Below are 27,016 nucleotides of genomic sequence, written 5' to 3'. Positions count from 1 at the left end.
TGTGAGAGCGATGAGAAAGGTATGCAGAAGGGATAACTCAGAGGGGGCGCAGGTTGAGGATCGCATCTCTTCCAAGATCGTCCTTCGCTCGGTCAGGCAGCTCGTCGTGAGCGTGGGGCGAATTGATGTGGAGGGGAGCACAAACGAAGGCGCGAGTCGTCGTAAGGTGGCTTTGACTTCTCGGAGAACACCGCCGCGCGCCACTCATACTCACAGGAATATTGTCCCTGCGAAACTTTTTCATAGACCGAAGTCACATCATGCCTTTACCAGCAAAGACTCTGTATGAGAGCGAACGGGATACATAGGTCAGTAGGGGAGAAATGGATATTGAGAGTCCTCGAGTTCAGAAGGTGCAATATCTTGTCTCTCCTACCTTGGAACCAAACAGCTTCAATGACGCCCACTCCCAATTCTCCAATGAAGGCGAATAGCACAACAACGTCGCGATAGCATTTATTGCTTCCAAATCGAAATAGCTAGCAGTGGGTAGATTTTAGTTCTGCTTTCACGAGTGATTGCCAAATAATGGACCAGATTCATGATGAGACTCGCAGATACATCGTCCGGCCCCGCAGCAAATCTTTGGTCGTCCTTCCAGAGCCGACCTCGTTGACAGACAGAGCCTCAAGCGTGTACTTCAACGTTTACGCGATCGCAAGACAGATAGCATGTCGTTCAGGTGCACAAAGAAGCCGGCGTACGTCATTTGATGCAGTGCAGTGAGCGCAGTGAAGAGGATCGATGGACCGTCGTTGCGGGGAAGGGTGACAAGAAGGAAGTTCTGCGTTATGGCATGTGAGAACTGTGGATGAAAGAGCAAGCGTACAAAAAGCGGCATCGCCAATGTATACCGGGCGAAAATGTCTGCCTCGTTCTCAACAACGGCAACGCCAACCTCCATCACTGACATCGTCTCGCACATCTAGCCTTCGAACGGCATGAATGGAGTGGACAGAGTTCCATACACTGAGCTCGATGCTGCTGCAGTGCAGGCGTCGATAGTCTTGTCAGCCGCAATGGATGAAATCAGCAAATAATTGAGGAAAGATTTACTCCGCCTAGTCTAGTTCATTGTTGAAGGTAGCCGTATGCCAGCAGGGCTCGCGTTCGAAGGACAATATGAGAAGGAATAGATCGATATTTTATGAAAAAAGCGCTGGAGTGAACAGACTGTACAACAACCGTAAATCCGTGATAAGTTGCGTGTGATGAACCTCGTGGGAGATGGGCTTATAGACCCCTCGTCGCTGAGGTGCCGTCGTGGTCGACGATGAGCGACCAGGCCGCATGACGGCTTACATAACGATCGGCTCTCGATCCGTTGTGCATTGTCGCGCAATGCCGGGCTGGACGACGTCGACCACGAGCAGAGTCCTGCAAGAAAACAGAGCGAGTCAGTTTCCAACCGAATCGATCCGAGCGCCAACTGTTGGCCAAAAACAACGAAGGTGGTAAGGAAAGGCGAAGGCATCGATGGCGTGCGCCGCGAAACAAAAGCGAGCGAAGGGAAAAGAAAAACGAACGGTACGCACCTTCAGCTCTATCCACTGAGCAGGCCATCTCCTATGCCCTCCATGCCCCCTCCGCCGCCCTCTGGACCATCGTGTCTCGGGCCCTGCGAGGGACCGTCTTCGCCGCTATGTTTCCTGCCCCTGTTTGGGCAGTGCTCTCGCTTGTGGCGATGGACTTCATCTTTACGCACAAAAAGAGCTGGGCAGTCGCCGCATGCAAATTCGCGCTGTCCTCCATGGCGCAGAGTCGCCTTGTGTCGGGGCATGTCGTACGGGCACGACAGCCGCTTCCTGCACCCGTCGGTGCCGTCGCAGACATGAGGGTCTGCCCTCTTGCGCTTTCGCGCGCCTCTCTGTTCCTCCCCAGGTGTCGATGTCCAGGGCCCTCCTATGGACTGCAGTACAGCCTCGGGGACTGGATCACTTGTGGGGTTTTCCACCCTGTAGGTGGACGTCGTCGATGTCAGTGTAGTCTGTTGGGGGGCGCTGCCATGCGCCTGTGGATGGACCACAAGCATCTGGCCTCGCTCTCCCGCCGTCTCTCTCTCCCTCTCCGCATAGTCGCTTGGCAGCTTGACCGAAAATCGGCCATACCCCGCGATCGGGGGCATGCGCGGCCTCTTGACTATACGCCTCCCCGCCGTCGCGCCGCTCGCTCCCTGACTCGCTCCCTCCTCCCTCCCATCTCTCCCCTCCCCATTTTTCGCCTTCTTCTGCCTTGGCTCCTCCTCCACATGCACGTGGTGCTCCAGCAGCACCGGCTCCGAGGCGGTCTCTGGCGACGGCGGCAGCTCTGGGACAAGCTCCGGGGCCTCCTCGACGAGCACCTGCGGAGGCACCTCGGCCAACACCCGAAGGACGGTGTCGCGCGGTGCCTCCACTATATCTCGCGCCATCTCGCTCCATGGACCATGGATCGGCTGGACGGCGCCCAGCAGCGAGGAGAAGGGTGCCGTGCGGTCTTGGGCGGGTACGTGTGGCGCGATGGGGGTTGGAAACTCGAGGTAGGTCCCATGGAGCGAGCGATATGGGAGTGGCACGTTAGGGCTCGGGTATCTACGGGTGATGTAGGCGTGAGGCGACAGCTGTACGGAAGGGTAGGTATCCTCATCCTAAGAATACAGAACAATGAGTGGCGTGTTGAAAGTCCGAAGCTAAGTTTCAGACTTACCGACTCGTCTGTGTCACCGCTCTCACCGTGTGTCTCGTCGACATCGTGTTGGGAGCACGACGGACCTGCGCCAGGTGCTGCGGATCGATTCGCATTAACATATAGCAAAATCCTGACGTGATATGCAAATATACAACGCACTGAAAAGCTCGTCCTCAAACGAGTCGTCGCCGTAGTAGTAGGACATGTTGGTATCTTAATGGCGCTGTTGTGGAGGAGAGGCGGGTGACACCTAGTGGTACAGTGAACGGTTGACTTTTTACCTTCGGCTCTCTGATTTTATTATCGAAGAAGCGCCCACTGCCTTCTCAAGAAATCTTCCCAAGGAACGCCTCCGACGCCGGTGTGATGCCTCCCTTCGCATGCTGGAATTAGGCTCCGACCCAAGCCCAAGGTGGGTCCATTGTTCGCATCACGCAGGTTGTTCATCATTTCTCTGTTCGGCCGTGTCCTCTCTTTCAGCGACAGGCGGACAATTTTAATTTTCTCTGCCTCTTTCCATCAATTCTGTAAGACGGAACGTGTCCAGGCTGTGAACTCCCGGCAGGCTTCTGGGGGTGCGTCCATCGTTATCGTCGTTTATCCGGCCCTCGATAATATCTGTGGCAAAGTCACGCGAGGAGCGGGGTTGCACATGTCGTAACAACCCGCTTATTCCTTTGTTCTGCACAGCTTCTTCTGATTGTCGACTCCCGTCAGCGCCATGCCTTGTATCTGGCACGAGTCGCCGCAGTTGAAATTATGCACCCTTGTCGATAGGTTGTAGACGCATCAGGGTGCTTGAATTTACTGGTGGTCCCATCGCAAACGGCATAATGCAGCCCGCGAGTGGTCTGGAATCGAATATTCTAGTCGCTTATGGTGTCTTCGCACAACATGCAGGGGTAGAAAGGCACACTATTTTGCCATCCTTCATTTCATCGCTTTTTTGAAGACAGTGGATCGTTCTAGCCTAACTAGTTCATTCAGCGTGCTCAGGATTTCCCGTATGGGCAAGTGCAGGCTGGTCGGAATGTCAGGACGAGGGTCTAAGGATGGTTTGATCTTGTTGGAGCGTGACTTGCGATAACTCCGGTGCGAATGTGGAGGCGCTCAGTGATCAATTAACAAGCGGGATGACTGATTTTGTGGGCAATATAGGGCCTGCATCCTCCTCGTTGTATGTGACTTGAGCATCGTGGGTATCCATAGAACAGGCACAGCCAACATCTAGTGTGTTCGTGTCGGACTCATGTACTCAGTGAACCGACTATCAAATCGGCCTCTCGGCGCGTACACATCCAAAGGCTTGCTCGAGTGGGGATGCGCATGGATCCGTGCAATTGTGCGACTATTCGCGTCGAGAGAGAATTCATGGGACTTAGGTAGCAGGCTTAAGCCATTGTTTATGAGAAGAAGGTCTGTACGTCGTACTCGACTTCATCGCCTCATCGATAAAAGCGGTCAGATGCTGCACGCTGCAGTACGTTCTGCTGACGCAAGGGAATCGTGCGATCAGAATGTCGTCTTCTCCCTTCCATACGATCCCAACATGTCCTTCCTGAAGGCCGAACGCTTCGGACCTTTCCAACAGACTCTGTGAATGTCAAGGAACTCCCGATGTCCCACTGCTTGCTACTAATGCGCGGCTCCTGCCATTCTCTGCACTTCTATGTTATAGATGTCTCTATTCGGAAGATATTTCTGCAAGACATAGTTGATGTACGAGGGTAGGGCGAGGTTACTATCCGCTCAGAGGTTTCGACGTTTCAGCAGAGCCAGATAATGTGTCTTTATCCAGGGCTGCTTTACACCCCGTCGACTGCATATTCCCGATGGCTGTAATGCCATATGCCACTCGTTTACTGATGCACACCTGGCTCCACGGATGGACAACTGCTGTTGTTTGCGTGCACGAATTCTGAGCGGCATTTTTTTTCTAGGCTCAGAAGAGACATCGTCTTACAGAGGTACAAGGAAGATGCTTAGGGAGAAACGATATCGTCGTGCAGCGATAGTAGTAGTTTGGCTAGTAATTTGCTGGAGCCGAGAAAGCATCGTTGTAACCATTCCACGGAAATAGATTTAAGAGATATTATTGATGTCATGGATTGTTTTGAGCGATGAAAAAGACGTCGCTGCTTTTGAAGCCTTGAGGCCTGAGGTGTATGTACGAGGACAAGTTGAAGTTGGCACCGCTGGAGTGGCGCCCGGTGATGGCTTTGGACGTGGGTGCGGATGCCGTAAGCGCCTCTTTACTTTGCACAGCACACGCTAGCACACGTGGCTATATCCCGGATGCTCGAATGCTCGAATGCTCGCCCGCTTCCGGCGCATGCAAGAGAGATGCGACAAAGAACAAGAGCGCAAGACTAGTCAGGCGAGGGCCAGGAGACAAGACCAAGATATATTTCGAGAGATACACTATTACAGAGCTACAGTACATCACCTGAGCTGCCAGGAGGCTCCTAGAGAACCTAGATCTTGCTATCGTATATCGAGACAGTTGAGAAACTATCGCTCAATCGACATCTGTGGGAACGGAATGCGGATCATAAAACTCACGGACGATTGTCATCCCCTCATTGACGACCCCATCTCTTGCAGGGTCGTCCTGCGCAAGTGAAGTCGGCGTCGTGGCCTGAAGACGTAAAGCTTTTCATTGATCGAGATCTTGAAGCAGACGTGACCAGAGATGCTGAAGAAGTCACCTAGATAGACTAGTGCTAAAGAAACTACAGACGAACGAGCAAACTGGCAAGAAGAGAACATAAGCAGAGCGAGACGAGCGAGCAACACAGAGCAAAGAGCCACATACAATGTAGGCAAGAGAGAACAATTGTAGAGACACGATATCAGCACACTGTCGGCCAGAGATCTAGAGAAAAACGGAGGACACAGTTAGAGACTCAAGATCAGCTCGCCAAAATGCCTGAGGTGGATGTCACAGAAGATCGTTGGTTGTTTCGCCTAGTGAACTTGAGGTCGTGCTTCAAGGAAATCGTCCCAATGATTACCCAGTGTTGGGCTCCGACTGTGCGGTGTACTTGTTGTGACACTTCAAACTTGAGGTGAGGACAAAAGAATTAAACAGCCGGATGGAGACGTACCTGTAAATGTAAGACGTGTGGGCGACTCAGAATCTGTGACAACGAAAGGAGGAATGAAGGACTCACCGGGGACTGACGCCCCCTAACTGGCGATCCGATCTCTTGCAGCTTAAGGTAGGTGTGTGACGGTACGCGACCTAAGCAATAAAATGGTTAGGTGTACTTACACTGACAAGATATTCGTGACCAAGGATGGGGTGAGAAGGTCGGCGAGATACACCAGAAAAGAACAATAAGCAAGAAAGAGATAAACATCACAGACCGAGACCGTCGCCGAGATAGACCAGGGCCGCCGAGTATGAAAGAAGGCCAGAGAAGATAGACAAGCAAGGAGACAAGACTGAGATAAACGAGAAAAGATTGAGATGAGAAGCCAGAAATCAAGAGCAAAGCCACAGCGAGAGAAGGAGACAGCGAGAACGAAGTCGAACAGAGCGAGGGAGCCAGGGCGAGCAGAAAAGACACAGCCAGGAGACAGCACAGAAAACACAGAGCGACCAGAGAACACAGCGAGGAGCGAGTAGACCACAGCCAAGGACAATAAAGCGCAGCAAATAATAATAAGAGACGAAAACCACCAGTGAGAAGACGAGCAAGAGGACAAGACCCAGACACGTTCCAGAGATACCAGCAACCAGACGTCGAAGCCACCTCCAGAGAACGATACAGCCCAATGCCACAGACCAAAGCCACAGATCCAAGAGTAGTGTCGCCAGAAGATACAGAGCAGCCAAGGAACTTGCTGTCGTGCTTGAAGGCGATCGTGCCTGCTAGTGCGTCGTTGAGCATCAATGTATACGAACAGTAGTCAAAAACGCGTACCTATGAGCCTGACGTCGTGCTTGAGGCGATCGTGCCAAAGGATACGGGATTGGGCCTCAACTGTGCGGTGGACGTGGGGTGGCAATGAATACTTGAAGTGAGGACGAAAGATATGATGAACAGCCAGATGGAGACGTACCTGGAAATGTAAGACGTATGGGCGACTCAGTATTTGCGACAGTGGAAAAAGGTATGAAAGACTCACCGGGGGCTGTCACCCCCTAACTGACGGCGCTAATTCTTGTAGCTTGAAGTAGGCATGTGTTGCGGTGCGGGACCTAAGCGATAGAATAGTTAGGTGTACTTACATTGTTAAACAAGGGAGCGAGAGACACGAGAGAGGCCGAGACCGTCGCCGAGATAGACCAGGGCCGCCGAGTATGAAGGAAGGCCAGACAAGATAGACGAGGAAGGAGACGAGACTGAGATAAACGAGCAAAGATTGAGATGAGAAGCCAGAGACCAAGAGCAAAGCCACAGCGAGAGGAGACAGCGAGGACCAAGACAGACAGAGCGAGAAAGACAGAGTGAGCAGAAAAAAAACACAGCCAGGAGAGAAGACAGAGCAAGGATAAAGAGGAGAGCGAGGAGCAAGTAAGACAGAGCGAGCACACCAGATCCAGGAGACAGCCAAGAGAGACGAGGATACAGAGCGACCAGGGAACATAGAGAGACCAGAGAAGATAGCAAGAAGCGAGCAGACCACAGCCAAGGACATCAAATCACAGCGAATAATAACAAGAAACGAGAACTATCAGGGGGGGAAATAGCAAGAGAACGAGCAAGACGAGAAAGACAGAACCCAGACACGTTGAAGAGACACACCAGCAACCAGACGTCGAAGCCACCTCCAGAGAACGATACAGCCCAATGCCACAGACCAAAGCCACAGATCCCAGAGTAGTGTCGCCAGAAGATACAACGCGGCCAGTGAACTTGCTGTCGTGCTTGAAGGCGATCGTGCCTGCGAATGCGCCGTTGAGCATCAATGTATACGAACAGTGGTCAAAAACGCGTACCTATGAGCTTGACGTCGTGCTTGAGGCGATCGTGCCTAATAACCTAGAGCGCGTCGAAGTTCAATGGGAAAAGTGGCGGACGGCATGGATGAAATGTACCTGTACAGATGAAGGAGGGCGCAGCGAGGATAGTAAGTAACGAAGTGCATGAGAGAGGACAAGGGGGTGGTGGTGGTGGGAAGGAAGAGAGTGTGAGGGAAAGAAAGAGGGGAGAACGGCGAGGCTTTATAGAGCTGGGGGTCACCAATGTCGCTTTGGCACCACGCATCGGTTAACGCTTGGACCTCCGCTGCCACCAACATTCGACACACTACACAGCAAATGCCACGCTTCTTCCAGCCACCTCGTGCTCGGAGCGTGCGATCGGGTAAGGGTTATTGATCACGGTTATTCCGGCACGAGGTGCCGTAAGGGAGTGGTAAGGGTTGCTTTGTTCCTCTTACGCGATACGCCACTCATGGTCGCAGCAATGTTGTACCTGCGATACTTGTTTTCAGAATCCTAAATGTCATCAGCCTTTACCAGCAAAATTTTATACAAGACGGGACGGAATACATGCATCAGTAGAGGAGAGTCCTCGAGTTTACATGGTGCATCATCTCGTCTCTCGCACCTTGAACCAAACAATTCCAATAACGCTCACTCCGAAGCCTGCGATGAAGGCGAATAGTACAAGCACATCCCGATAGTAATTATTACTGCCAAATCCAAACAGCTATCAGGGGATAAAATCAAAATCAATTCTCCTTCCACAAGTCATTGTCTAACAACGCACCAAATTCATGATGAGACTCGCAGATACATCGACCGGCACGCCTTGCAGCGTATCTTTGATCATTAGTCCAGAGCCAACTTCGTTGACGGACAGAGCCTCGAGCGTGTACTTCAGAGGGCAGAGCCATTGCAACCATCGCAAGACAGGCGGGATATCGTTCAGGTGCACAAAGAAGCCGGCGTACGTCATTTGATACAGTGCAGTGAGCGCACTAAGGAGGATCGCTAGACCGCCGTTTCGAAAAAGGGTGGCAAGAAGGAAGTTCTGCGCAGCAGCAAGTGAGAATTTGGTCGATGACAACAAGAAACAGCAAACTTACGAAGAGCGTCATGGCTAGTGTATACAGGACGAGGATGAATAGGAACTTGAAGAAATTGGCTGGATGAGGCGCCAGTCCCGCCATCCAATACGTGCTACCGTGACAAACATAGGATCGTGAGTAACTGTATGGGACTGCACTGCTGAAACCCGCTAAATACCGAATGTACACTCACACAGATGATACAATAATCGTGGGTATGATACGAAGTGGTAACACATCAAAAACAAATCTGGAGAGTAACCACGCTGTTGGACTATGAACCAAGAGTGGTCAGCACTGAGTTTGGAACATTTATGAAAATAGTAACCGTGCACACACATACCTGTAGTAAGAGCTGGACCTCTCCCTCAGAAACAATGGGCGGATTTCCACTACGTTGTACAATGCGCTCAACGACGAAAATGCGATCAGCGCTCCCTATACGATCAGCGGCACATTAGTACGTTATCTAGAAAGGATTGCGGCCTGCTCGTACCAGGAAAAACAGACATCCGACTCTAGACTGAAAGCCAGCAATAGTCTCGTTTGTCTTATAGTACAGACCGCCTGTAACGCAGGCAATCAGAGTTTCACTCTAGACTGACGCCAAAAATCCAATGAAAGTAGAAACCTACCACAAAATACACCTAGCACTGAAGAAACACCCACATGGGCAAAGAACAACGTCTTGTCTCTATGTTCCATAACGACGAAGCTCGTACGTCAGCTCGTTCTTCAAGAAGATGATGGGGAAGGATGTTACCTTCTCAGATTCTTCCATTCCCTCCCAGATAAGACTTCTATCTGCGTCAAGAATGTTGCTGCGTATTCTTGTCCTTTGAAGGCCGCCTTCCATCCTTTGAGCCCGCCTACCACTTGGCGAGCACTCCCAATTTCAACATCTCCAGATGCATTACCCTGTCCTACCTTCTCCTCATTTGCTGGTACACTGCTTCCACTCACATTCTCATTATTTGTGATACCCCGACTCTGTTGAACAATTTGGTCAGGCGGATTGCTTGCGATCTCCAGTAGATGATCCGCGACGTTGTAGCCTTCACGATACGCGATACCCTGTGCGGAGAAGTACTCTGAAGGGGCAAAGGACCCAGGACCACAATATAGAGCGTGTCCATGAGAGAGAAGCAAAATCTTGTCAAACGTTTGGTAAAGCTGAGAACTGCGCATGATAGATCCGCCAACCGGTCATGAGATTTTTCAGTAGAAAGAAAATCCTGGAGAAAACGTACCTCGGCTGATGGATCGAAGCAATGACAGCAGTTGGGTTCTCTGAGTCTTGCGCGACTGCATGGAGGACACTGGCCACTTTGGACGCAGACACCGAATCCAGTCCTACGCAGATGATTCAGTAGTAATTCTTAAGTATCGTAGAAAGATAGCGCTCACCAGACGTAGGCTCGTCTAATATCAGCACGTCTGGACTGGCCACCAACTCCAACCCAATGCTGACCCTCCGCATCTCACCACCGCTTATCCCCCTCCCTTCACCTCCGCCCGCGCTCCGCCCACCAATACGGACGTTCCTAATACGTGACAGCCCGAGCTGCTCCACTACATCCTCTACCCGCTGTGTTTTCTCTGCATCAGAGACGTAGTCGGGAAGACGCAGTCGAGCGGCGAAGAGGAGAGATTCGAAAACGGTGAGGGTCGAGGGAAGGACATCTTGTTGTGGTACGAAGCCGATGTGGAGGTCACGTTTGAGTGAGGCAGACTCTGCTTGGGGGAATCGGACGAGACCAGTCGTAATCCCGGACTTGTTCTTGTTTGCTAGAATCTCTACAAGCGTCGTTTTACCAGCGCCTAGGAGCGCCTAGATTAGATATCTCAAATATGCGAGTGTCTCCAAGAAAGGGACGCACCGCTTGGACCGAGGATGCCCATCATCTGTCCTGGCTCGACAACCCCGCTCACCCTATCTAACACAGCTTTCTCTGCATTGCGATCTATCGCATGCCGTCTATAGCGCAGCCCAGCGAGCCAACTTTTCCCTGCAGTCCCTGGCACAATATAACTGACATCCTTCCATTCCACAGCGACACCCCCATGTCGCTTCTCCTTCACATATCCCTCCCCGCCCCTCCTTACCTGCCTCCGACTCCACCACCCGATCAGCAGCCCCAACAATGCGACAGCCACCAACACACCTACGACAGCCAGTCCTGCAATAACGCCTCCACTCAGCTGTTTTCCTCCACCTCCACCCTGCGTCACACCCTCTCCCGCGTCGGTATCGATAACGCCCTGCCGAACGCACTCGCCGAACGCACAGCCGCTCAGAGACAGCCCCTGCGACCCAAACAGTTGATTCAAGATAGTCTGCTGGAACGAGCACGCGGCAGTATTGTTCTGGCTCGCGAGCGCCCCACATGATATGTCGAGGTCCCCGCTGAGGCCGTCGATCGTCGACGTGAGATTCGTGAGCGGGACCGCGCCACAAAATGTTGTGTTCGGGCGACACGTGCACGCGAGGTCATGGCATTGCCAGGACGAGGTCCCGTCACCTGGAGCGTCCTGCGTACACGAACTTGCAGTGCAGTAGAACTGCTCGACGCCGGCGTACCAAAGCTGGGCGTAGACAGTCCCAGAGACGCCGAATGAGGTGGCGTTGGGCTGAGGTGTGAGAGTCTCGTTCAGGGTACGGAGGATGGTCAAGGTGGACGAAAGAGGGTATATTGCTTGAAGAGTCGGGTTCTGTGTGACGCGTGAGGCCTTGAGGCGCGAACCAACATTATAGACACATATACGTACGATTACGCTGCAGCTCATCTCGCCCGCCGCCCATACTTTGGGAGAAGTGTTACAAGTCAGTGTTTCGTTTAGTCCCGTTGAATCTCCGAGCCCAGAGCCAGTAGATGAGGTGTTGCCCCCGGCGGCGGTGAATGCACTCTGGCAGCTGGTCGAGCTCTGGCAAACATTGCATCCTGTTCCAGTCCATCCGGATTCACAAGAGCATCCAGAAGAAGTGAGGTTTCCGAAGGATATCGCAGATGAGCCTTGGATCAGTGAACGCTGACCGCCTTGGAAGATATCCCCGCCGCAGGCAGGCGACGAACACGTCGGGCCGCCGAATCCTGGAGGACAAACGCACGAGGAGGCGTTAGCTGAGACACCATAATTCTCGCATGAGACCTGTGCGTTCCCAGGCAAGACAAACGCGAGAACGAAAACAAAAGACGTTATCACGGCCTTGGTCATAACACGCTGAGGAAACGACATGCGTTCCGTCGACGACAGAACCAGGATGATCTGAGTGAAAGAGAAGGACGCTGGCTTTAAGTAAGTGGAGGATCAGGAAGGGCGCAGCTCTGCAATTCCGAGCTATACAACTGCTATACAGGAGCGTGCCCAATGTCGTTCGATTTCATACGCCTGCCCAATTATAGCTACGAAAACCGTGAGTCAAATGGAGACATGCAGTGTGGAAACAAGCCCTTCTGAAGGCCCAATACGTCGAGAATGACGGGCAAAGGCAGCAAAACCTTGAATTGTGTCGTCTGCTAACAACAGCAATAATCAACGGCTTGCTCGGTCCCTCGGAGTCGACGCTTGCGGGAGCACGTGGCAAAGCAAATTGGTTCCTCTGCTCGTCATCCCACCACCACCACACCGCGCGAGTTTGAGGCACTGTGCTCTCTTGTGCTCTCTGAAGGGTCTTATCCCTTGGTTGTCAGTACTGGTAAAACGCTGTGGAGAGTTTTAAGCTGTCTTAAGAGCTCATCTGGTTCACCGCCAGAATTCGCTCATCCCCCGGACATAACCTCGGACAACCTCGGAAGCCTCAGTCAGCAACTCTTTGGGCTGCTTTTACTCATCCTTCCATTTGCTCTATTCCCTCCTATAATCCATTCTCTATACTAGACTCACACTGCTTGCTGCTATGTTTGAAAAGGTATCTTGGCACGCTATTAACTCATTTCCATATTCCGCGGACACTCACGATAGCGGCTTCTGCAGATCACTTCCCTCTGGGCTACCGCACCTGCACCTTCAAAGCCATTCGATCCCACAGATCCCAAGCAAAATCCTCTAAACCCTCAAGGACTCAAATCGTAAGTTCCGTCCCTCCCCGAACTCCAAACGCGACTGCACCAACTTCGAACACCTACCCTATTGCTCCTATACACTTCTCGACCACCTATCCATTTAAACGTGCGTCTCACCCCAAATACCTATTTTATAGATGTTGCGCGTGCCCACAGACCAAATCCGCCCGTGACGACTGCTTCCTCAAGTTCGACTCGTCCGAAGCCGACGAGAAGTGCAAGGATTTGGTGCAGCAGCACCTCGCGTGCATGCGCGGACTTGGCTTCAAGATTTAGATTGGAGGACCGTATCATCTGTCGCATTTTCATATATTGGTTCGGACCCCCTTGCACGAGCATATCTGTTGTATCCATCCTCTTTTGAGCTTAATCCCACCTCACAGTCTCACACATCGTTTGCGCGCCAGCTGACAGCTGCACATCCCGCGTCCTAGAACTATCAAACGCCTTTACAAGCCAAGTATACCGTCCTCATATATAGTCAAGGTTTCCACCCGATTTCTTGCCAACTCTGTATGATCATAAAGGACATCACGTGATGCTCTCTATTGTAGCGGAGGTCAACACATACTGCGCTTAAGCTGGACCAGCTGCACAGCGGGAGTCATCTGGATGCACGGCCCCGGATGATTCATAAGACAAGGGCCACGTCGAGAGAGCACGACAACCGCTCTTGACCTCGAACCCCCATCATCTCCACCAGAGTTCCCCACTTCCCCAAGCTCCCTATCTTTTTTTTATCTTGACCTTTGAGATTATATCGGAATGGCTCGTACCAAGGTACGTTTCCAGTGACATGTTTATGGCTCAGAGAAATGGTCGTGCACAAGTTTGGTTTGTACTCGGGTGGCGTGCGAGAGAGCCGAACCCTCAGAATTTTTTCTTCCTCCCTTTCTTGCCCTCTGCACATCACCCGTCCCACACATATCTCCGAGACTAGCGCCTTATCCTGTCATCACGCACATACCCTCAATGCCTCCCACTCCCTGCGTGCGCATTCATTTCTGACAATTTCCTTATTTAGCAAACCGCGCGCAAGTCCACTGGCGGCAAGGCACCACGCAAGCAGCTCGCGACGAAGTACACGCGCAAGGCGCCCCTCCCGAGCGTAAGTGTCCCCATCCGAACTAACTCCCCCCTCCCCCCCTCCACGTCCCCTGCGCATTTGACTGGCGCTCTTGGCTGCGGGCTTGCTCATGGGTTTGAGAGCAGGCTGCGACGGGAGGCGTGAAGAAGCCCCACAGGTTCCGCCCCGGCACTGTCGCACTGCGCGAGATCCGGCGGTACCAGAAATCGACAGAGCTCCTCATTCGGAAGCTGCCTTTCCAGCGGCTCGTTAGGGAGATCGCGCAGGACTTCAAGGTACGTTCGCTCTGCGCAGCGCGCACGCTGACATCCGCATGGATGTCGGTGCATTCGAGGCTGACATTGCCTTTTCTCAACTTTATTTTACTTTATCTGCAAGACGGATCTCCGTTTCCAGTCATCTGCTGTGCTAGCACTACAAGAAGCTAGCGAGGGTACGTCGCCCACATAATCCTGATAATGGCGATCAACTTACTCATTAATGTATCTAGCATACCTGGTCTCCCTCTTCGAGGATACTAACCTCGCTGCCATCCATGCCAAGCGTGTCACGATGTGCGTTTTTCACTGACGATAACCCTTAGGACCCCTTCTCTGACCTGCCCTACCTTTAGCCAACCTAAAGATCTCGCGCTCGCTCGACGTTTGAGGGGCGAACGACACACTTAGAGGACAGCTCTGTTGCTTGTTCGATGCTGTATGGTCTGGTGAATGGCATTAATGTACGGTGTATGTGTTCCACATTGCTGTGTTGTGCTTGTTCGCCTCCACGTATTGGTAAATGAGAGCGCAAAGAAGTTCTTCAAAATGCGTTCCGTTTCTAACTTTGCAAACTGCGTTGTGGCTTGCTCCGATGATCGTATGCTTTTTTTTATCTAGAGAAGCTCCCAGCTCCCCAGACGTACCATCTCAAGGAAGTAAGAATAACAACAAGACATCCTAGCATGATTCAAACCCCATTCATTCTGTGGATCTAGCAGTCCCGGGGACTCATTCCTGTCCCAAGTTGACGCGCCCAAAGATACCCTCCACACTCACACCCCCTTCTCCTGGCCCTCTGAACCCAATCTCATAGATCCCTGCGCCGCGAACCCTCACGAACTCCTCTTCCTCCTCGGCGCCCGCCGTTGGCGTGCTAATCACGAGGCGGGGATGCGAGACCTGTCCAGACGCACCGGCGTCAGGAACCGTCTCGAGCACCCAATACCGCTCCGTCGGCGTCACCGCAACGGGCGAGTCGCCGACGACGGTCGCGAGCTCCTTCGAGAGCTGCTCGAACGACGCAGGCGGGACGAGGAGGCGCAAATACGCGACGCTGCTGCTCCCATTGGCATGCTCCCGGTACGACTTGGGATCCACAGGGACCCTCAGACTGCGCGGCGTCAGGTCCTGGCAGAAGAACGGCAGCCTGCTCCCCCCGACCGCGTCCCACCACTCGCGTGGCGACGTTAGCCGCCACTCTAGCACCGCCCCGTCGCCGCGCGTCCGCCCGCCGTCCACCTCCAGCACATACTCCACGCCGCTGTGCTCGCGCTCCGCGCGCGCGTTGATGAATGTGGAGAGGGGTCCGTCGGCGGGTGGAACGCCGAGGAAGGAGTACGAGACCCACCCCGAGGGCTTGTTCGCCCACTGGTGCGCGTCTCGAGCTAAGCGCGCGGGCGTGCCTGGCTCGTAGTAGGACGCGGGGTGCACGAACCAGATGAGCTCAATGTACGCGCCGTCTGGGAGGATCTGTGATGGGGGAGGCGCATCGCGTCGGCGTCAGCGTGCGCCGCGCCGGTGAGAAAAAACGTAGATCGCGCACCACGAGCGCGTTGGCGGTGAGGCCGCCAGCGTGGACACCGCCAGGAATGATGCTAAAGCGTGTTGGAGATTAGCGTGGGCGCAGTCCATGGGTATCAGGGCCAGGACGGGACGCGGGGGGTCGACTCACTTGAAGCCGAGCTTCCTGTAGTGCTCCGACACTTCTTCGCCCGTCCCCGGGAGCGTGATGTGCACGATGTGATCAAGTATCTTCGTGGAGGGCATACTTGAAGGTCTGGATGTACCGAGTCTGATATGGAAGGCTGTGTTCCGTTACCGGATTTTCCAGCGAACAGGTGTCGGCAATGTGTCGGTTCACTTATATATGCTCATGTCGAATACTCGAGTCATACGCAGTCAGAAATTGCGCGATCTGGGCCTTTGCCGTGGGATCGGCAGAGATCGTGCCACATCTGGCGGCGGGCGGAGAGCGACCACAAAGCCCCACATCGTATCGTATAACTAACAAGTTGAGCTGTGGACTTCACACATCTGCCGACGGAGAGCGCCCAGGTCGGGGGACACCCGTGCGCTGTTGTGCTCGAATGGATGTGTTGGATCGGGAGAACGGCCCCCCGGTCTCGAAGGGCTAGAGATAACCGATGATACGAGAGTAGATGTGTTACAACATTTAGAATCAAACAACACAGCAACCAACATCGAGGAACATCGACACAGGCCGCAAAGCGGTAAGCCCGTTCGACCCGTGGGAAAGTGAGAAATATAGAACCATAAATCCGCAGAATAAAAACAAACTCCCGAACGGACGATGCTATCGAGGCCTTGAGGCTGTATATCATTCGTGTGTGTGTAGGTGGGTGTCGGCTCAGCCCTTCTGTATCAACTCAGAGACACGTACTTAAGGTAAGGTGCACGACTGGTGTACGCGACAGCTACCAGGGCAGAATATCGTACAGAAAAAGTGGGTGACATATCCGGAAAACACCCCGGGAGCGTAGCTGTCCTGTCCTGAAGAAAGCTATGCTACCCAGTGGGTGTGTACTGTTATGTGCGTGTCGAGGACTGTGCTCCATAGCATCTCGCAGTAAAGTCACACACACTGATTGGCTGCTGTGAGCTTACCTAAGTCAAGAAATAAACTTTAAAAATACCGCGAGCGTTCTTGCTCTCGTCCACCATCTCCACCCACCACCAGCCTTTGCCGCCCTCCACCGTGGTTCTTTCTTTGTCATTTCCGTCGACAATGCCGGAACTCGCTGTCGCTATACCCACATCTTCTTCATCACAGTCGTCCCCGTCATCGACGTCGCCACAGACGACTAATACCCTCGTCGTGACCTCGCTCCCGCCTCCGTTCTTCCATCCCCTTGTCTTGGAGGCGTTGCGTGACCACTTTGCGTCGTATGGCGAGATTTACGCGTGGGCGCCTTTGCGTACGTTCGCAAGGGTCATATTGGTTTTCAAGGACGACGCGGACGCAGAGATGGCGAAAGCACACTGCGATGGCCTGACCATCGAGGCCACTTCAGAGACGTGAGCGCGTTTTCTTTCCTCCCCACAAATATTTTTCGCGCGCTCATCCGACGTCTTCGTAGAGCAGAGTTCGTCATCCGCGTGTACCGCGGCGACCGCACGCATATCATCGAGGCCCCAGCGGAGGGCCCCGATCCCAAATACCTCCGCCCCCCTGACATCGAGAAGAACTTCCTTATCTCGCCTCCAGGCTCCCCGCCGGAAGGCTGGGAGCCGATCAAGGAGGACCCGCCGAATTCGGTTCCGCTCGCCGACGACCTCATTGCCGCGCTGCGCAAGCTACAGCTCGCTGAGCGCGCGCAGCACGGGTCGAACATCGAGGTGCTGGTGCACCCGGAGGACGGCGCGGGGATCGGTGTGTACGTTGAGGACTGCGACGGCGAGGCGCTCGCGGGTCCCGAGGGCGAGGAGGACTGGGAGTATGGGGACGATAACCCGTCGAGGATGCGGTGGAAGCCGACGCCAACGTCGATGCCGCCTGTCCCTTGGGTGGTGGCGTAGACGCCCGCACGCATTTTTTGAATCGAGGCCTTGATAGGTGAGTGCGTTGTCGCGATCGCTGGCATTCTCCTTCGTCTCTCTCTATGATGATTTATTCTCAGACCTGTACCGATCTCATCGAGACGTGCGGACAACCCGAATATTGCCTTTTTTTTCTGACCTTCCTCTTGCACTCGCCGATGTGTCCGAACCGCCGCTGATGCTTGTGTTCATTATAGCCATATCTGTCGCATCTCATTGTCGCTATCGCTTTATGATCGTGAGTGTCGCTTTCTGCTCTGGTTCATCCCGGTCTGCCCGTTGCGAGATGAATATTGTCAGACCTGTTCTGCTACACTGTGGAGACAACACGATATTGCCTTTTATTTCTGATCCTTCTCCGTCGCCTCCGTTTCTTCTTGATTACGAATGCTGACTACACCTCCCCTCATCGTTGCAGATGCTCTCCGTTTTTCTAGGGATTTTTTCACCGCCTCGTCTGTGTACTGGTACGACTTGCATGGACTATGTATTTACGGATCTACTTTTTTTTCTTTCACGCACGCCTGTACAATACACGTTTTTTGAACCGCATGGATTGATTGTAAGCCCGGGATGGCCGTACGGAACGCTTTCGTTCACGATTCGAATGAGAGTCGAAGTGGAAGGGAAGTGGAGGACCCTGGCAAGGAATCGAAGGTTCCTTGTGTGCACTGTGGCGTGGCCCCTCCCTCGCCTACAGTGACAGCCTTGCCGCTTGTGGCCGAGGCCCGGAACGTGTGGGACGCAGATGACACAGACCAGGCGACGCGTCAGTCGCTGACGGCCACGCACAAAGCAAGGCAAGCGTTGCGGCTATGTAGTAGTAGGATACGTAGGTATACAGTAGCTCGGCGCGCGGAGAGAAGAGCGGGCGGCGGGCAGAACAGGGCAGAACAAGACAGGACAGGACAGAACAACACGCGGGACGGGGATCGGGAGGCTACATATGCACAGAGAAGCACGGACGGGCGGGGAAGGGAAGGGAGGGGAGTATTAGGGACATATGTGGCGGGGTACACGGACAGAGGGGCGGGGCGGGACGGGGCGGGGCGTGGATATTAAAGTGGAAGGGGGCTGGACGTAGGGTATCGTGCGGGGCGGATCAAGGGGTCGGAGAGGCGAGACGAGAGGGGGAGAGATGGAGAGGAGAGATGGAGAGATGTGAGCTAGGCTACGTTAATACTGCTGCTGCTACTAAGCGAGGAGAAAATATGATCGAGGCGGGGTGTATGTATAGATACTGTGGTATATATAACGTGCTAGTTGAGTATCGAGTACCTTAGAGTCAGGGAGCCATCAAGAACGAAGGGGCGCGAGAGAGGCGCGCGCGAGGAAGGAGAAGAGAGAGGTGTTGCTTACGCTTATGCGTTCGCTCACAGGGCCTGCACGACGATCGTCGTGTCGTCCATCCACGGCCTGTCCATGTCAAGCGTCAGCAGCTGCGAAACGGTCACGAGGTCGTCGCCAAGTGCGTGCCGCAGGAGCGCGAGCGCGACGTTCTCCTCCGGCGCCGCTTGGGCGTGGGCGTGGGCGTGGGCGTGGGCGCGGGAGTGGGAGTGGGAGGGAGAGCGCGACGCGGTGACGGCGGCGCCGACGACGCGCGCCCAGTCCTGCGCCATCTCCTCGCGCGCGAAGCCGTCGTAGAGCTCAGCGAGGCCATCGGTCGCGAGGACGAGATACGGCCTGCCCTTGCCCGCACCCACCCCCACGCCCGCGTCGCCAGTGCCGGCGAGGCCGCACGGTAGGGCGTACGCGCGGAGCGAGCGGTGCGTGATCTCGGGGCGGGCAGAGATGTAGGGCGGGGTGAGGTTGCGGTCGAGGAAGGCGTCCCAGGGGCTCGAGTCGGGGATGCCGGGGTAGAGGTTGTAGAGGATGCGGCGGGTGAAGAGGGCGGGCTGCTTGAACGGGGCATCGCCGATGCCTGGAAGCGCGGCAGCCGAACGCGCAACGCGACGCGGTTAGCGCGGGGACGCGTGAGGGGGTAAAAGGCAGGGGTGGGAACGCACAGCGGAAGGGGGCGATGGCGCCGAGGACGCGGCCGTCGAGCACGCATTCGGCCTCGCCGGGGTGCTCGCGCTGGACGCGCTCGACTTCGGCATCGCTGTCGCCATTGTGGATGTTATTCAGGAGCTCGCACTCCCACGCGCCCGCGACGGTCTGCGAGACCAGGACTGCGGGCGCACGTCAGCGCGCCGGGTTCGGGACGGCGCAGGAGGCGCAGAGGGACAGGAGAACTCACCGGCGTCCGAGTCGCCGAGGTTCGCGACCCAGAGGTGCTCGTGCGCGGGGTCGACGAGCGCGACGAGTGCGGTGGTGCCGTACATGCAGAGGCGCGCCTTCTGGTAGTTCTGTCCGCCGTCGTAGTAGTCGTTGAGGACGGTGCGGATCTCAGCGCTGGAGCGCGCGGGGAGGCCGGCGAGGCCGCCGGGGAAGAGGGCGAGGACGTCGCCGGCGATGGCGTCGTCGAAGGAGATGATCGCGCGCGCGAGGATGTCGGACACGACGTCGGGCGCGGGCAGCGGAGCGGAGGGCCCTGTGACGACCTTGTGGAGGAACTCGGAAACGATGATGGGGAGGTGGTGCGCTGTGTGCTGGACGGTGGCGTCACCGAGGTGGCCTGCGTGCGGCGTGCGACGTGAGCGTCGGGGATTCGAGGGCGTCTGAGCGCGGGATGGGGGGAACACACGCACCGTCGAACACGCCAGTGAACGTCCACTTTTGGCCGCGGATATCGAGTTCCTTGACGACGTGCCGGTCCTGGGAGCTGTAGCTCTGGCAGGGTTGGAAAGAGACGACTTCGGCGGAGCGGCCAGTCACGGTATCGAAGGTGGTGCGCGTCGGGTGGGCGAGGGCGGCGAGGCGCGCGTTTGCCTCGGCCGCGGTCAGCGACACGAACGCGTACGTGCCCGACTCTGCCTGCGAGCCTTCCGGGACGACGACGTCGACCTCTGCACGGACCTCGGCCGCGATGTCGATGTCGACCTTGCTCTCCCTCTCCGCCTCGGGCTGGAGCACGTTCATGCAGGCTAGGACGGCGGACATGGGTATGTGTGTGATTTGTGTATGTGCGTGTATGTGAAGTTTGAACGAGCAAAGGACTGGGATGGCTCCTCGCGGTGGGGCGATAAATAGGGGAGTGGGTGGCGGACAAGGAGCGTTGCTGGGAGGTGGACGGGTGTGACCTTTGCGGGCGTGGGTGGGCTGTGGCCTCGGGGCGTGGCAGCTAGGAGATGGGGAAGCGCGCAGCCACGTATTGGCGACAGGCTTGCTATTAGGTCTGCACCCGAGCAATCCAACACCCAAATTAAAGCGAGCGCGAGCCTCGACGGTGTTTCGGGATGATGACTTATCCCGTCTGCGTGGTCCCCTCCGTTGTCAGTCACGCTTACCACCGACCCTGACGAGTCCCTGGCGTTGGACCGGGCTGGGGTACGCAGAGCGGAGCAGTCGTGATCGTCGTCGTCGTCGTATCATTCAAATGGCTGTTGGAGCCGCTGCTGACCGGTGACCTCACGCGCGCACGTCGTCATGCACGAACTCGGACACTACTCGGACTCGGACTCAGACTCGACGCGCATACGCGCATCTCTCCTCGACACTCTACTGACACAGGACGCAGGTGCTGGCACAGGAGCCATACGCGTCCCAGACCTGCATAGCCTACCCTGCAGCGCACTAACAGAGCCCCTATTGCCAAATCCGCTGTGACCATCATGCATGCATCACGTCCTGAGATCCGAAACCGTATCGTGGGGATTGCAGGGTGTTGGGGATGGCGATGTCGCTGCATGCCGTCCTCCGCGTCAGCTGGGCCGAGTCTCGTGAAGCGCGCGCCGCACACCTGCCATGTATGCTCCGCAGATACTCACCCCGCCTCAACCCTCGCCGACCCCGGCTCATCACACACACATGCAGCCCGAAACGCCATCGGCCCCTTGTTTTTTTCTCGCGACGCGATGCACGGATCGATGCGGTCTGATATGTTGGCTCGTTTTGAACCCAGGACATACACCTTCAGACTGTGGTCCATATTATTCGTATCCACAGTACAGCTTGCCGCTTGACCATTTACATCTCTACTGCCTCTCATCTATGTTCTACCTTGATGGCAAACCCTCCGACATGCGCGCGCGATGGACGAGGTCTAACGCAGGCGCAGGATGCACGATCACCGCGTCCGAACGCCTGTTGCTCCTCACGAAGGTGCCCTATTCGGTTGTCACGTCCAGACACGGTATATGATGTGCCACACTCAGAGGCTCTCTGCATAATCGCGAACAGAAATCGCAACATGTGCGCAAATGCAATATAGTCGTCGTTGTCGTCATTCCAGGCTCTCATGCATCATGTTCCGGGCTCTCGACAGCTGGTCTTAATCCAAATCGGAGCAAGCGTGAACTCGCGGTCCGCGCTCGATGGTTCCGTGCGATAGGATTGCATGTGATACAAACATCGCTCACTAAGTAATGAACGTTTTGCGAACCTCCAGCTGCTTACAGCGAGCAAGAGTCGGGAACTCGCATTTCATATTCGTTAGGCTCGCCCGATGTCGCTCTGGTAGCTAGTTGCGCTGAAAACGCTCAAGCGGGCACGTCTGACAGGCAGCAGCCCATTTGTCGGAGAAGAGCAAGGCCAACAGACACGGTGCTTAAGCGCTTCAAACTTGGATTCAATACATCTACACCTACACACAACGTGGTACAACATCAATCAAGCTACAGCAATACTGCGATGGCAGTAGTTCGAGATATACTTCAAAGGCGCCGAGGAACCGTTTACTTGTCCCGCAGACGCTCCTCGACTTCGGTTTGCCGCCTCTTGAGAGCGTCCACCTTGTCGTCTTTGGTCGCATCATAGGACACGGTGACTTGGTTGAACCTGTAGGGGTGTCAGAACATTATACAGACAAGGGAGAGATGTAAGGCGAACGGATTCTCTGGGGACTTCTGGAATTGCTTGTAGAGAAGGTCCTGGGTTGCGGCAGAATATCAGCAATCCTAACATATATATGTGAGGGTGAGGATGACAATTACCTTATACTGTTGCAGCCGCAATCCAGGGTGCTATGAGAGAACAGCGTTACTTATTTGTTCATGTACTCTATCGGGAGATACACACCTCGACTCTGAGATTGGGAAGCTCCCGCTCTTGGTAGGCTTCGTATGCCGCCTGATATTATAACGTGAGCTCTGAAGACATGAGAACGCAACAGTTCAATAATGCATACCTTAAACCTCCGCTATATTGCCGCGAAATGGTGGAATCATCAGAAGACGCCACGCCATATACTGCATGCGACATACCTCAGGATGTCTCTCGATCCCGGCAGCTTTGCTTCCAACGCTGGCTTTATCCATTTTCGCGGTAACGACATCCAGCAAGTCTAAAGCGTTATCGATTCCGGTCGCGGTATAGCTTTCGATAGGTTCGTCCTTGCCGACGATCTCTTTCGAGTCATTGTCATCCAGTCCACCTCCAGCAGCAATGGCTCCCGGACCCGCTGGTTTCGGCTTTGGAGCGGCAGCCTTCTTCGCGCGCGCGTTCGGTGCGACCTTCTTTTTTGGTGCGGCAGCCTCCTCCTCAGCAAGCAGTCGCGCGTTTTCGGCCTTGCGCGCCAGTTCAGCGCGCCGTTTCTCTTCCTTCTCTTCTTTGCTACTAGATTCTTTGCTGCCTGAAGACCACTTTGACGCCTCTGTGCTTTCCTGGGGGTGGAGCGGCCATGAACGTGTGCACGCATGGCTGTGATATTTGGGTTTGCGTGAGTCGGAAACGTACCGCCGCTACCGCTGCCGCCCCCTGTTTCTTCGCCTCGTTTTCTGCTTTCTTCGCCCGCCCGCCCTCCTTTTTCGCGTTTCCACCTTTTGGTGCCATATCGATGTCGATCGGGAGCACGAGAACTAATGAAGGACGAGGCTGAGAGGAAGGAAGAGATGTGCTACGGATCTAATCTAATCTGCTTGCTATCATGACTCAGGGGGTTCCCACGGGGTCGCATGATTGCATCGCTGCCCATCCCGATCTATCCGATCTCCTTGTAAGTTAATTCGCCTCGAGGCAGAAAATGTTCAGATGGAAGGTGACCTCATCCTCGACTCGGTGCGCACTGCTGCATAGCCTGTGTATATAGAGCAGAGCGGCATAAGTCGCTCGAATTTTTTTCTCTCTCACCTTGTGCGCCGAGCCCTGACGTTATAGTATGGCACAAGTGCACACTTTGGATAAATGGGCAGCGGGGCCTGCGTGTGAGCGCTTCCTCTACTCGTTCTTCACTTGCGGATACTGAGTATCTGTCGTTTCACTCATCCCAGATGGTCCTGTTCTGTCCCAGACGGACTTGTATATTCTGTGCAAGGAGATTCAACTCCATCCCATCCTGACGCGACAGCACCCTTCGTTCACACTGATATTCAACCTTCTCGACGGTGAGCTCCATCCTCGTCCCCGGTTGCTCTGCACTTCACGACTCTATGATAGGACAACCTGGGGGATACAATCCAAACGATGCCGAGCACAACCTTCCTTTGACCCAGGCTAATGAGCCGGCAACGCTACCTCGCGTGCAGGAGCTAGTCATCATCACGGACCATTCCCCTTGGTGCACAATAGTGAAGAACCCCGAGGGTGTGACTCTTGGAGATGTATTTGGCACTTTATGGAGAGAGTACGTCCACAACCCGTGTAGTGACATGATCACGGTGCTGAGGCGATCGCGCGCGCACAGATATACAGACAATCCGGTAACGGAGGCAGAGCTCGGGAGCTGCCCCCAACGGATCCAAGACGTGATCAAGCGCGCGGCGCAGACCAATCAAGGGAGCGGTACACCGTGGACAGGTTTCTATACCCCTGCTGCCAGTCGGGTGAGGCGAGTCGGTTGGTGCTTTTCTCTGATGCTCTTCCATCTTTACTTTCCTGATATCGGCTACCAAGATTGGCTTCGGGACAAAGTCAGCTTCGAGAGCATGGTGAAGGATGACAATTACATCCACGGGCGTCTCGGTTTCTCGGCGCCCAATATATTTTTGTTGAGGATGGGGGCTTGGTAAAGGACTGGTTGATATACATTACGGAGGTATCGCTATTTGTTTTGTATTTTTTTCTTCTGTTCTCTGCCCCTTTTTATGTATGTTTCGGATACATCATCTACACCGCATGTGCTATGAATAAATTTTCAACTGACTTGTCTCAGTTGATCTAGATGGGTGCAGAACAATCTCTGCGATCTGGGATAGAGATCTATCCGAATGGAATGGATGTAAGCGACAACTGGAGGCCATGTCAACGGCCATGCACGTAGTACGGCTGCATAAAACACGCCTGTAAACACGAAGCACATGATTGCCTTGAATTAGCACATGACTCGTACACGTGTTTCGACGACCTCGCCTCTTCCGATCATCCTTGCACTTTCACTCTAGTGTCCCTGTCGACAACGAGGACCATTTATCGTGAATTATTTTCTCTCTACACTTCCTTCGTCTCTCGCTTTTCAAAATTGGGCGCTTGTGAACAGGCAGGCCATCTTTACCCTAAACCCTGAGGCCTGATAGCGAATCGTTCAATATATATTTTGGACCCCGTTGCTTCCCCTTTGGTGAAAAAATCGCCCTTTGAACTCGATTCCCATCACGCAGCTGAGGTCATCTTGCTGTCCTTGGGAGGGTCAAGCAATCTGACTGCCTTCTAGAGAGATAAATTTGAGTCACCATCCCGAGAATCTGATTCGAACCCTGTATTCCCTTCCCACATGTAAGTCTCTTTTTTCTCGGCTCAGGCGATGTGCTGATCGCCTCATATATCTTTTCCCATCCTCTTCGTGGATGTGAATATGCTTCATGGTATATCGGCAAAGTCCATCATGTCAAACTCTGAACCAGCGACTCCGTTCATCCCCCCACATCCCGAACTGCATGCTTCCAGGCGTAGTTCACCAATACGACCCCCGGTCGTACCCCCTTGGACGTCTCCGCAAAATGGCTCCCAGCACAACACACCCCAGTATAATCAGCAGTCACCCAACGCTTACCTCTCTCCCTACCCAGGTACTCAGTTCATCCAACCCGTACCGGGATCGTATCATATGCCCCCCATTAATCTCCCTGATAACGCTCGCCTACCACCAGGACCTTCTCCAGGCCAAGGGTCCCAGCAGGGCTTTTCGTCCGACTGGACTGGCTTCTCTTCACCTTGGCCTCCCACACCCGCATCGATGCCGCCAACATCTCCATGGCCAGCTCCCCCTCCCCCTGTCCAGCCGGCTTACGGCGGGTACGCTCCATACGCCCCTCACCCTGGTGCATATCCCCAGCAATATGCTCCACCTGGGCCATGGCCGGCGGGTCCACCACCTGGTCCACCACCAGCAATGTATACACCTGCGCCGCAGTATAGTCAGCCGTATCCGCCGCCACAACAGCATAATGGCTGGAACGGGTATCCCGGTGGTCCTCAAGCAGGATATTCTGGCGGTCCTCAAGCAGGATATCCTGGCGGACCACCAGGAGGATACCCCGGAGGACCACTAGGGGGGTACCCCGGCGGACCACCAGGAGGATACCCATCAGGAGGATACCCTGGTGGACCACCGCCGGGATGGGGACAACCTCCTCCCCAACGGGCACAGATGCCTCCCAGAACGCGCGATAGGGCAGACAAGATAGATCGGTTTGCTGCAGGACCACATTGTTCGTCTGTCTTATTATCTTGTTGGGAGAGGTCTGTGATGAACCACCATCATGTTCAGATGGCCCTGTCCTGAAGCCAATGCTCATCAAATACGTCAAGGCTGATATCAACATGAATCCTTTGCTAAAGCCGCTGTTGGACGAGGAAGGGAGCAGGGCGCACTTGAGATGGAATATGCTCTTTTCTCCCACTCAGTGTCAGCGCTCAGATGAGCCCGCCGACCGTTCTTGGTCGGGTGGTCGTCAAGAGCCGGCCACTTTCCCGCGGGTGACGGAATTGCGTCTTGTTTCTCGCGTCCTTCCATGGATCATCGACATACCAGCCTCCAACCCGACGATCGGAGTCACTTGTGGTGATATCATCGACCAGTTGAGTCGCTATCTCCACCGACAGCTCCGTGGCTCGGAATACAATAGTCAACCTGTAGACCAGCAGAACGCGCTCAAAACAGCGTATCATTTCAATCGATCGACCGCGGATGGTGTACCAGGCGGACGCTTGGGAGATGGTCTACGAAGACTAGATTGGTTAGGGATGTCGACGATGTTTGGGGGCATAGATCGAAACGACGCTTTCGTGCGGGAACACTGCGGGGAGATCTTGCCGTGTGTGTTTGAGTTGCATTGTATACCCAGGGCGCCAAGCACAGAAGAGGAGGTGGAAGCAACGCG

The 27,016-nt window shown here is 54.6% G+C and overlaps 13 protein-coding genes across 13 annotated transcripts; 6 read left to right on the top strand and 7 right to left on the bottom strand.

Moving 5' to 3' along the window:
* Positions 1-640: 640 nt before the first annotated feature.
* HETIRDRAFT_448384 (uncharacterized protein) lies at positions 641-913 on the bottom strand (the record flags this gene model as incomplete). The annotated part of the gene is made up of 2 exons (XM_009543763.1): positions 641-784; positions 830-913. The coding sequence occupies 2 exons, from the start codon at positions 911-913 to the stop codon at positions 641-643; spliced, it is 228 nt and encodes a 75-aa protein (XP_009542058.1).
* Positions 914-1,543: 630 nt separating this feature from the next.
* HETIRDRAFT_470236 (uncharacterized protein) lies at positions 1,544-2,912 on the bottom strand (the record flags this gene model as incomplete). Its single annotated transcript, XM_009543762.1, has 2 exons — positions 2,686-2,912; positions 1,544-2,626 (listed from the first exon to the last, which is right to left on the bottom strand). The coding sequence occupies exon 2, from the start codon at positions 2,408-2,410 to the stop codon at positions 1,544-1,546; it is 867 nt and encodes a 288-aa protein (XP_009542057.1). The 5' UTR covers positions 2,411-2,626; positions 2,686-2,912.
* A 2,667-nt stretch (positions 2,913-5,579) lies between these two features.
* Positions 5,580-7,314, bottom strand: HETIRDRAFT_310101 (uncharacterized protein; the record flags this gene model as incomplete). The annotated part of the gene is made up of 7 exons (XM_009543761.1): positions 5,580-5,722; positions 5,775-5,807; positions 5,942-6,544; positions 6,597-6,687; positions 6,736-6,760; positions 6,827-6,874; positions 6,932-7,314. 7 exons carry the CDS (start codon positions 7,312-7,314, stop codon positions 5,580-5,582), a joined length of 1,326 nt encoding a protein of 441 aa, XP_009542056.1.
* Positions 7,315-8,210: 896 nt separating this feature from the next.
* Positions 8,211-11,907, bottom strand: HETIRDRAFT_43835 (ABC transporter; the record flags this gene model as incomplete). The annotated part of the gene is made up of 13 exons (XM_009543496.1): positions 8,211-8,330; positions 8,391-8,654; positions 8,710-8,803; positions 8,885-8,965; positions 9,035-9,129; positions 9,188-9,258; positions 9,327-9,385; positions 9,455-9,632; positions 9,675-9,871; positions 9,942-10,044; positions 10,099-10,512; positions 10,572-11,403; positions 11,461-11,907. The coding sequence occupies 13 exons, from the start codon at positions 11,905-11,907 to the stop codon at positions 8,211-8,213; spliced, it is 2,955 nt and encodes a 984-aa protein (XP_009541791.1).
* Positions 11,908-12,711: 804 nt separating this feature from the next.
* On the top strand, positions 12,712-13,031 carry HETIRDRAFT_310248 (uncharacterized protein; the record flags this gene model as incomplete). Its single annotated transcript, XM_009543760.1, has 2 exons — positions 12,712-12,761; positions 12,893-13,031. Coding segments are annotated over 2 exons (189 nt in total), but the record flags the coding sequence as incomplete, so codon positions are not given.
* Positions 13,032-13,520: 489 nt separating this feature from the next.
* HETIRDRAFT_122717 (uncharacterized protein) lies at positions 13,521-14,510 on the top strand (the record flags this gene model as incomplete). Its single annotated transcript, XM_009543759.1, has 6 exons — positions 13,521-13,535; positions 13,780-13,863; positions 13,968-14,117; positions 14,221-14,275; positions 14,333-14,396; positions 14,456-14,510. The coding sequence occupies 6 exons, from the start codon at positions 13,521-13,523 to the stop codon at positions 14,508-14,510; spliced, it is 423 nt and encodes a 140-aa protein (XP_009542054.1).
* A 180-nt stretch (positions 14,511-14,690) lies between these two features.
* HETIRDRAFT_438201 (uncharacterized protein) lies at positions 14,691-15,918 on the bottom strand. The gene is made up of 3 exons (XM_009543758.1): positions 15,775-15,918; positions 15,646-15,697; positions 14,691-15,572 (listed from the first exon to the last, which is right to left on the bottom strand). The coding sequence occupies exons 1-3, from the start codon at positions 15,867-15,869 to the stop codon at positions 14,832-14,834; spliced, it is 888 nt and encodes a 295-aa protein (XP_009542053.1). The 5' UTR covers positions 15,870-15,918; the 3' UTR covers positions 14,691-14,831.
* Positions 15,919-16,794: 876 nt separating this feature from the next.
* HETIRDRAFT_438199 (uncharacterized protein) lies at positions 16,795-18,234 on the top strand. The gene is made up of 4 exons (XM_009543757.1): positions 16,795-17,138; positions 17,201-17,676; positions 17,858-17,898; positions 18,079-18,234. The coding sequence occupies exons 1-2, from the start codon at positions 16,849-16,851 to the stop codon at positions 17,637-17,639; spliced, it is 729 nt and encodes a 242-aa protein (XP_009542052.1). The 5' UTR covers positions 16,795-16,848; the 3' UTR covers positions 17,640-17,676; positions 17,858-17,898; positions 18,079-18,234.
* Positions 18,234-19,167, top strand: HETIRDRAFT_470227 (uncharacterized protein; the record flags this gene model as incomplete). Its single annotated transcript, XM_009543756.1, has 1 exon — positions 18,234-19,167. The coding sequence occupies one exon, from the start codon at positions 18,234-18,236 to the stop codon at positions 18,720-18,722; it is 489 nt and encodes a 162-aa protein (XP_009542051.1). The 3' UTR covers positions 18,723-19,167.
* On the bottom strand, positions 18,454-20,681 carry HETIRDRAFT_470225 (uncharacterized protein; the record flags this gene model as incomplete). The annotated part of the gene is made up of 4 exons (XM_009543755.1): positions 18,454-19,581; positions 19,667-19,831; positions 19,900-20,277; positions 20,351-20,681. 4 exons carry the CDS (start codon positions 20,679-20,681, stop codon positions 19,034-19,036), a joined length of 1,422 nt encoding a protein of 473 aa, XP_009542050.1. The 3' UTR covers positions 18,454-19,033.
* A 1,754-nt stretch (positions 20,682-22,435) lies between these two features.
* Positions 22,436-23,083, bottom strand: HETIRDRAFT_43144 (uncharacterized protein; the record flags this gene model as incomplete). The annotated part of the gene is made up of 6 exons (XM_009543473.1): positions 22,436-22,538; positions 22,590-22,630; positions 22,694-22,723; positions 22,779-22,829; positions 22,888-22,899; positions 22,964-23,083. Coding segments are annotated over 6 exons (357 nt in total), but the record flags the coding sequence as incomplete, so codon positions are not given.
* Positions 23,084-23,839: 756 nt separating this feature from the next.
* Positions 23,840-25,484, top strand: HETIRDRAFT_438198 (uncharacterized protein). The gene is made up of 5 exons (XM_009543754.1): positions 23,840-23,902; positions 23,969-24,082; positions 24,135-24,321; positions 24,382-24,533; positions 24,591-25,484. Exons 1-5 carry the CDS (start codon positions 23,857-23,859, stop codon positions 24,704-24,706), a joined length of 615 nt encoding a protein of 204 aa, XP_009542049.1. The 5' UTR covers positions 23,840-23,856; the 3' UTR covers positions 24,707-25,484.
* Positions 25,485-25,790: 306 nt separating this feature from the next.
* On the top strand, positions 25,791-26,549 carry HETIRDRAFT_407400 (uncharacterized protein). Its single transcript, XM_009543753.1, has one exon. It carries the CDS (start codon positions 25,870-25,872, stop codon positions 26,416-26,418), a length of 549 nt encoding a protein of 182 aa, XP_009542048.1. The 5' UTR covers positions 25,791-25,869; the 3' UTR covers positions 26,419-26,549.
* The last annotated feature ends 467 nt before the right edge of the window (positions 26,550-27,016 follow it).

This window comes from Heterobasidion irregulare (genome assembly GCF_000320585.1).
Source record: "Heterobasidion irregulare TC 32-1 unplaced genomic scaffold scaffold_02, whole genome shotgun sequence".
In the NCBI taxonomy this organism is placed as follows: domain Eukaryota; kingdom Fungi; phylum Basidiomycota; class Agaricomycetes; order Russulales; family Bondarzewiaceae; genus Heterobasidion; species Heterobasidion irregulare.
Note: the sequence above shows the minus strand (reverse complement) of the source record. Positions and strands in the feature narration are given on the sequence as shown.

Bases quoted from the DNA above. Each gene is read 5' to 3' on its own strand.
- HETIRDRAFT_438201 (XM_009543758.1), bottom strand. From the start codon at position 15,869: ATGCCCTCCACGAAGATACTTGATCACATCGTGCACATCACGCTCCCG. The intron at 15,698-15,774 runs GTGAGTCGACCC...AACACGCTTTAG, and splicing joins TACAGGAAGCTCGGCTTCAA to CATCATTCCTGGCGGTGTCC. The intron at 15,573-15,645 runs GTGCGCGATCTA...CCCCCATCACAG, and splicing joins TCACCGCCAACGCGCTCGTG to ATCCTCCCAGACGGCGCGTA.
- HETIRDRAFT_438199 (XM_009543757.1), top strand. From the start codon at position 16,849: ATGCCGGAACTCGCTGTCGCTATACCCACATCTTCTTCATCACAGTCG. The intron at 17,139-17,200 runs GTGAGCGCGTTT...ACGTCTTCGTAG, and splicing joins ATCGAGGCCACTTCAGAGAC to AGCAGAGTTCGTCATCCGCG.
- HETIRDRAFT_438198 (XM_009543754.1), top strand. From the start codon at position 23,857: ATGGCACAAGTGCACACTTTGGATAAATGGGCAGCGGGGCCTGCGT. The intron at 24,322-24,381 runs GTACGTCCACAA...GCGCGCGCACAG, and splicing joins TTTGGCACTTTATGGAGAGA to ATATACAGACAATCCGGTAA. The intron at 24,534-24,590 runs GTTGGTGCTTTT...TCGGCTACCAAG, and splicing joins CAGTCGGGTGAGGCGAGTCG to ATTGGCTTCGGGACAAAGTC.
- HETIRDRAFT_407400 (XM_009543753.1), top strand. From the start codon at position 25,870: ATGCCGCCAACATCTCCATGGCCAGCTCCCCCTCCCCCTGTCCAGCCG.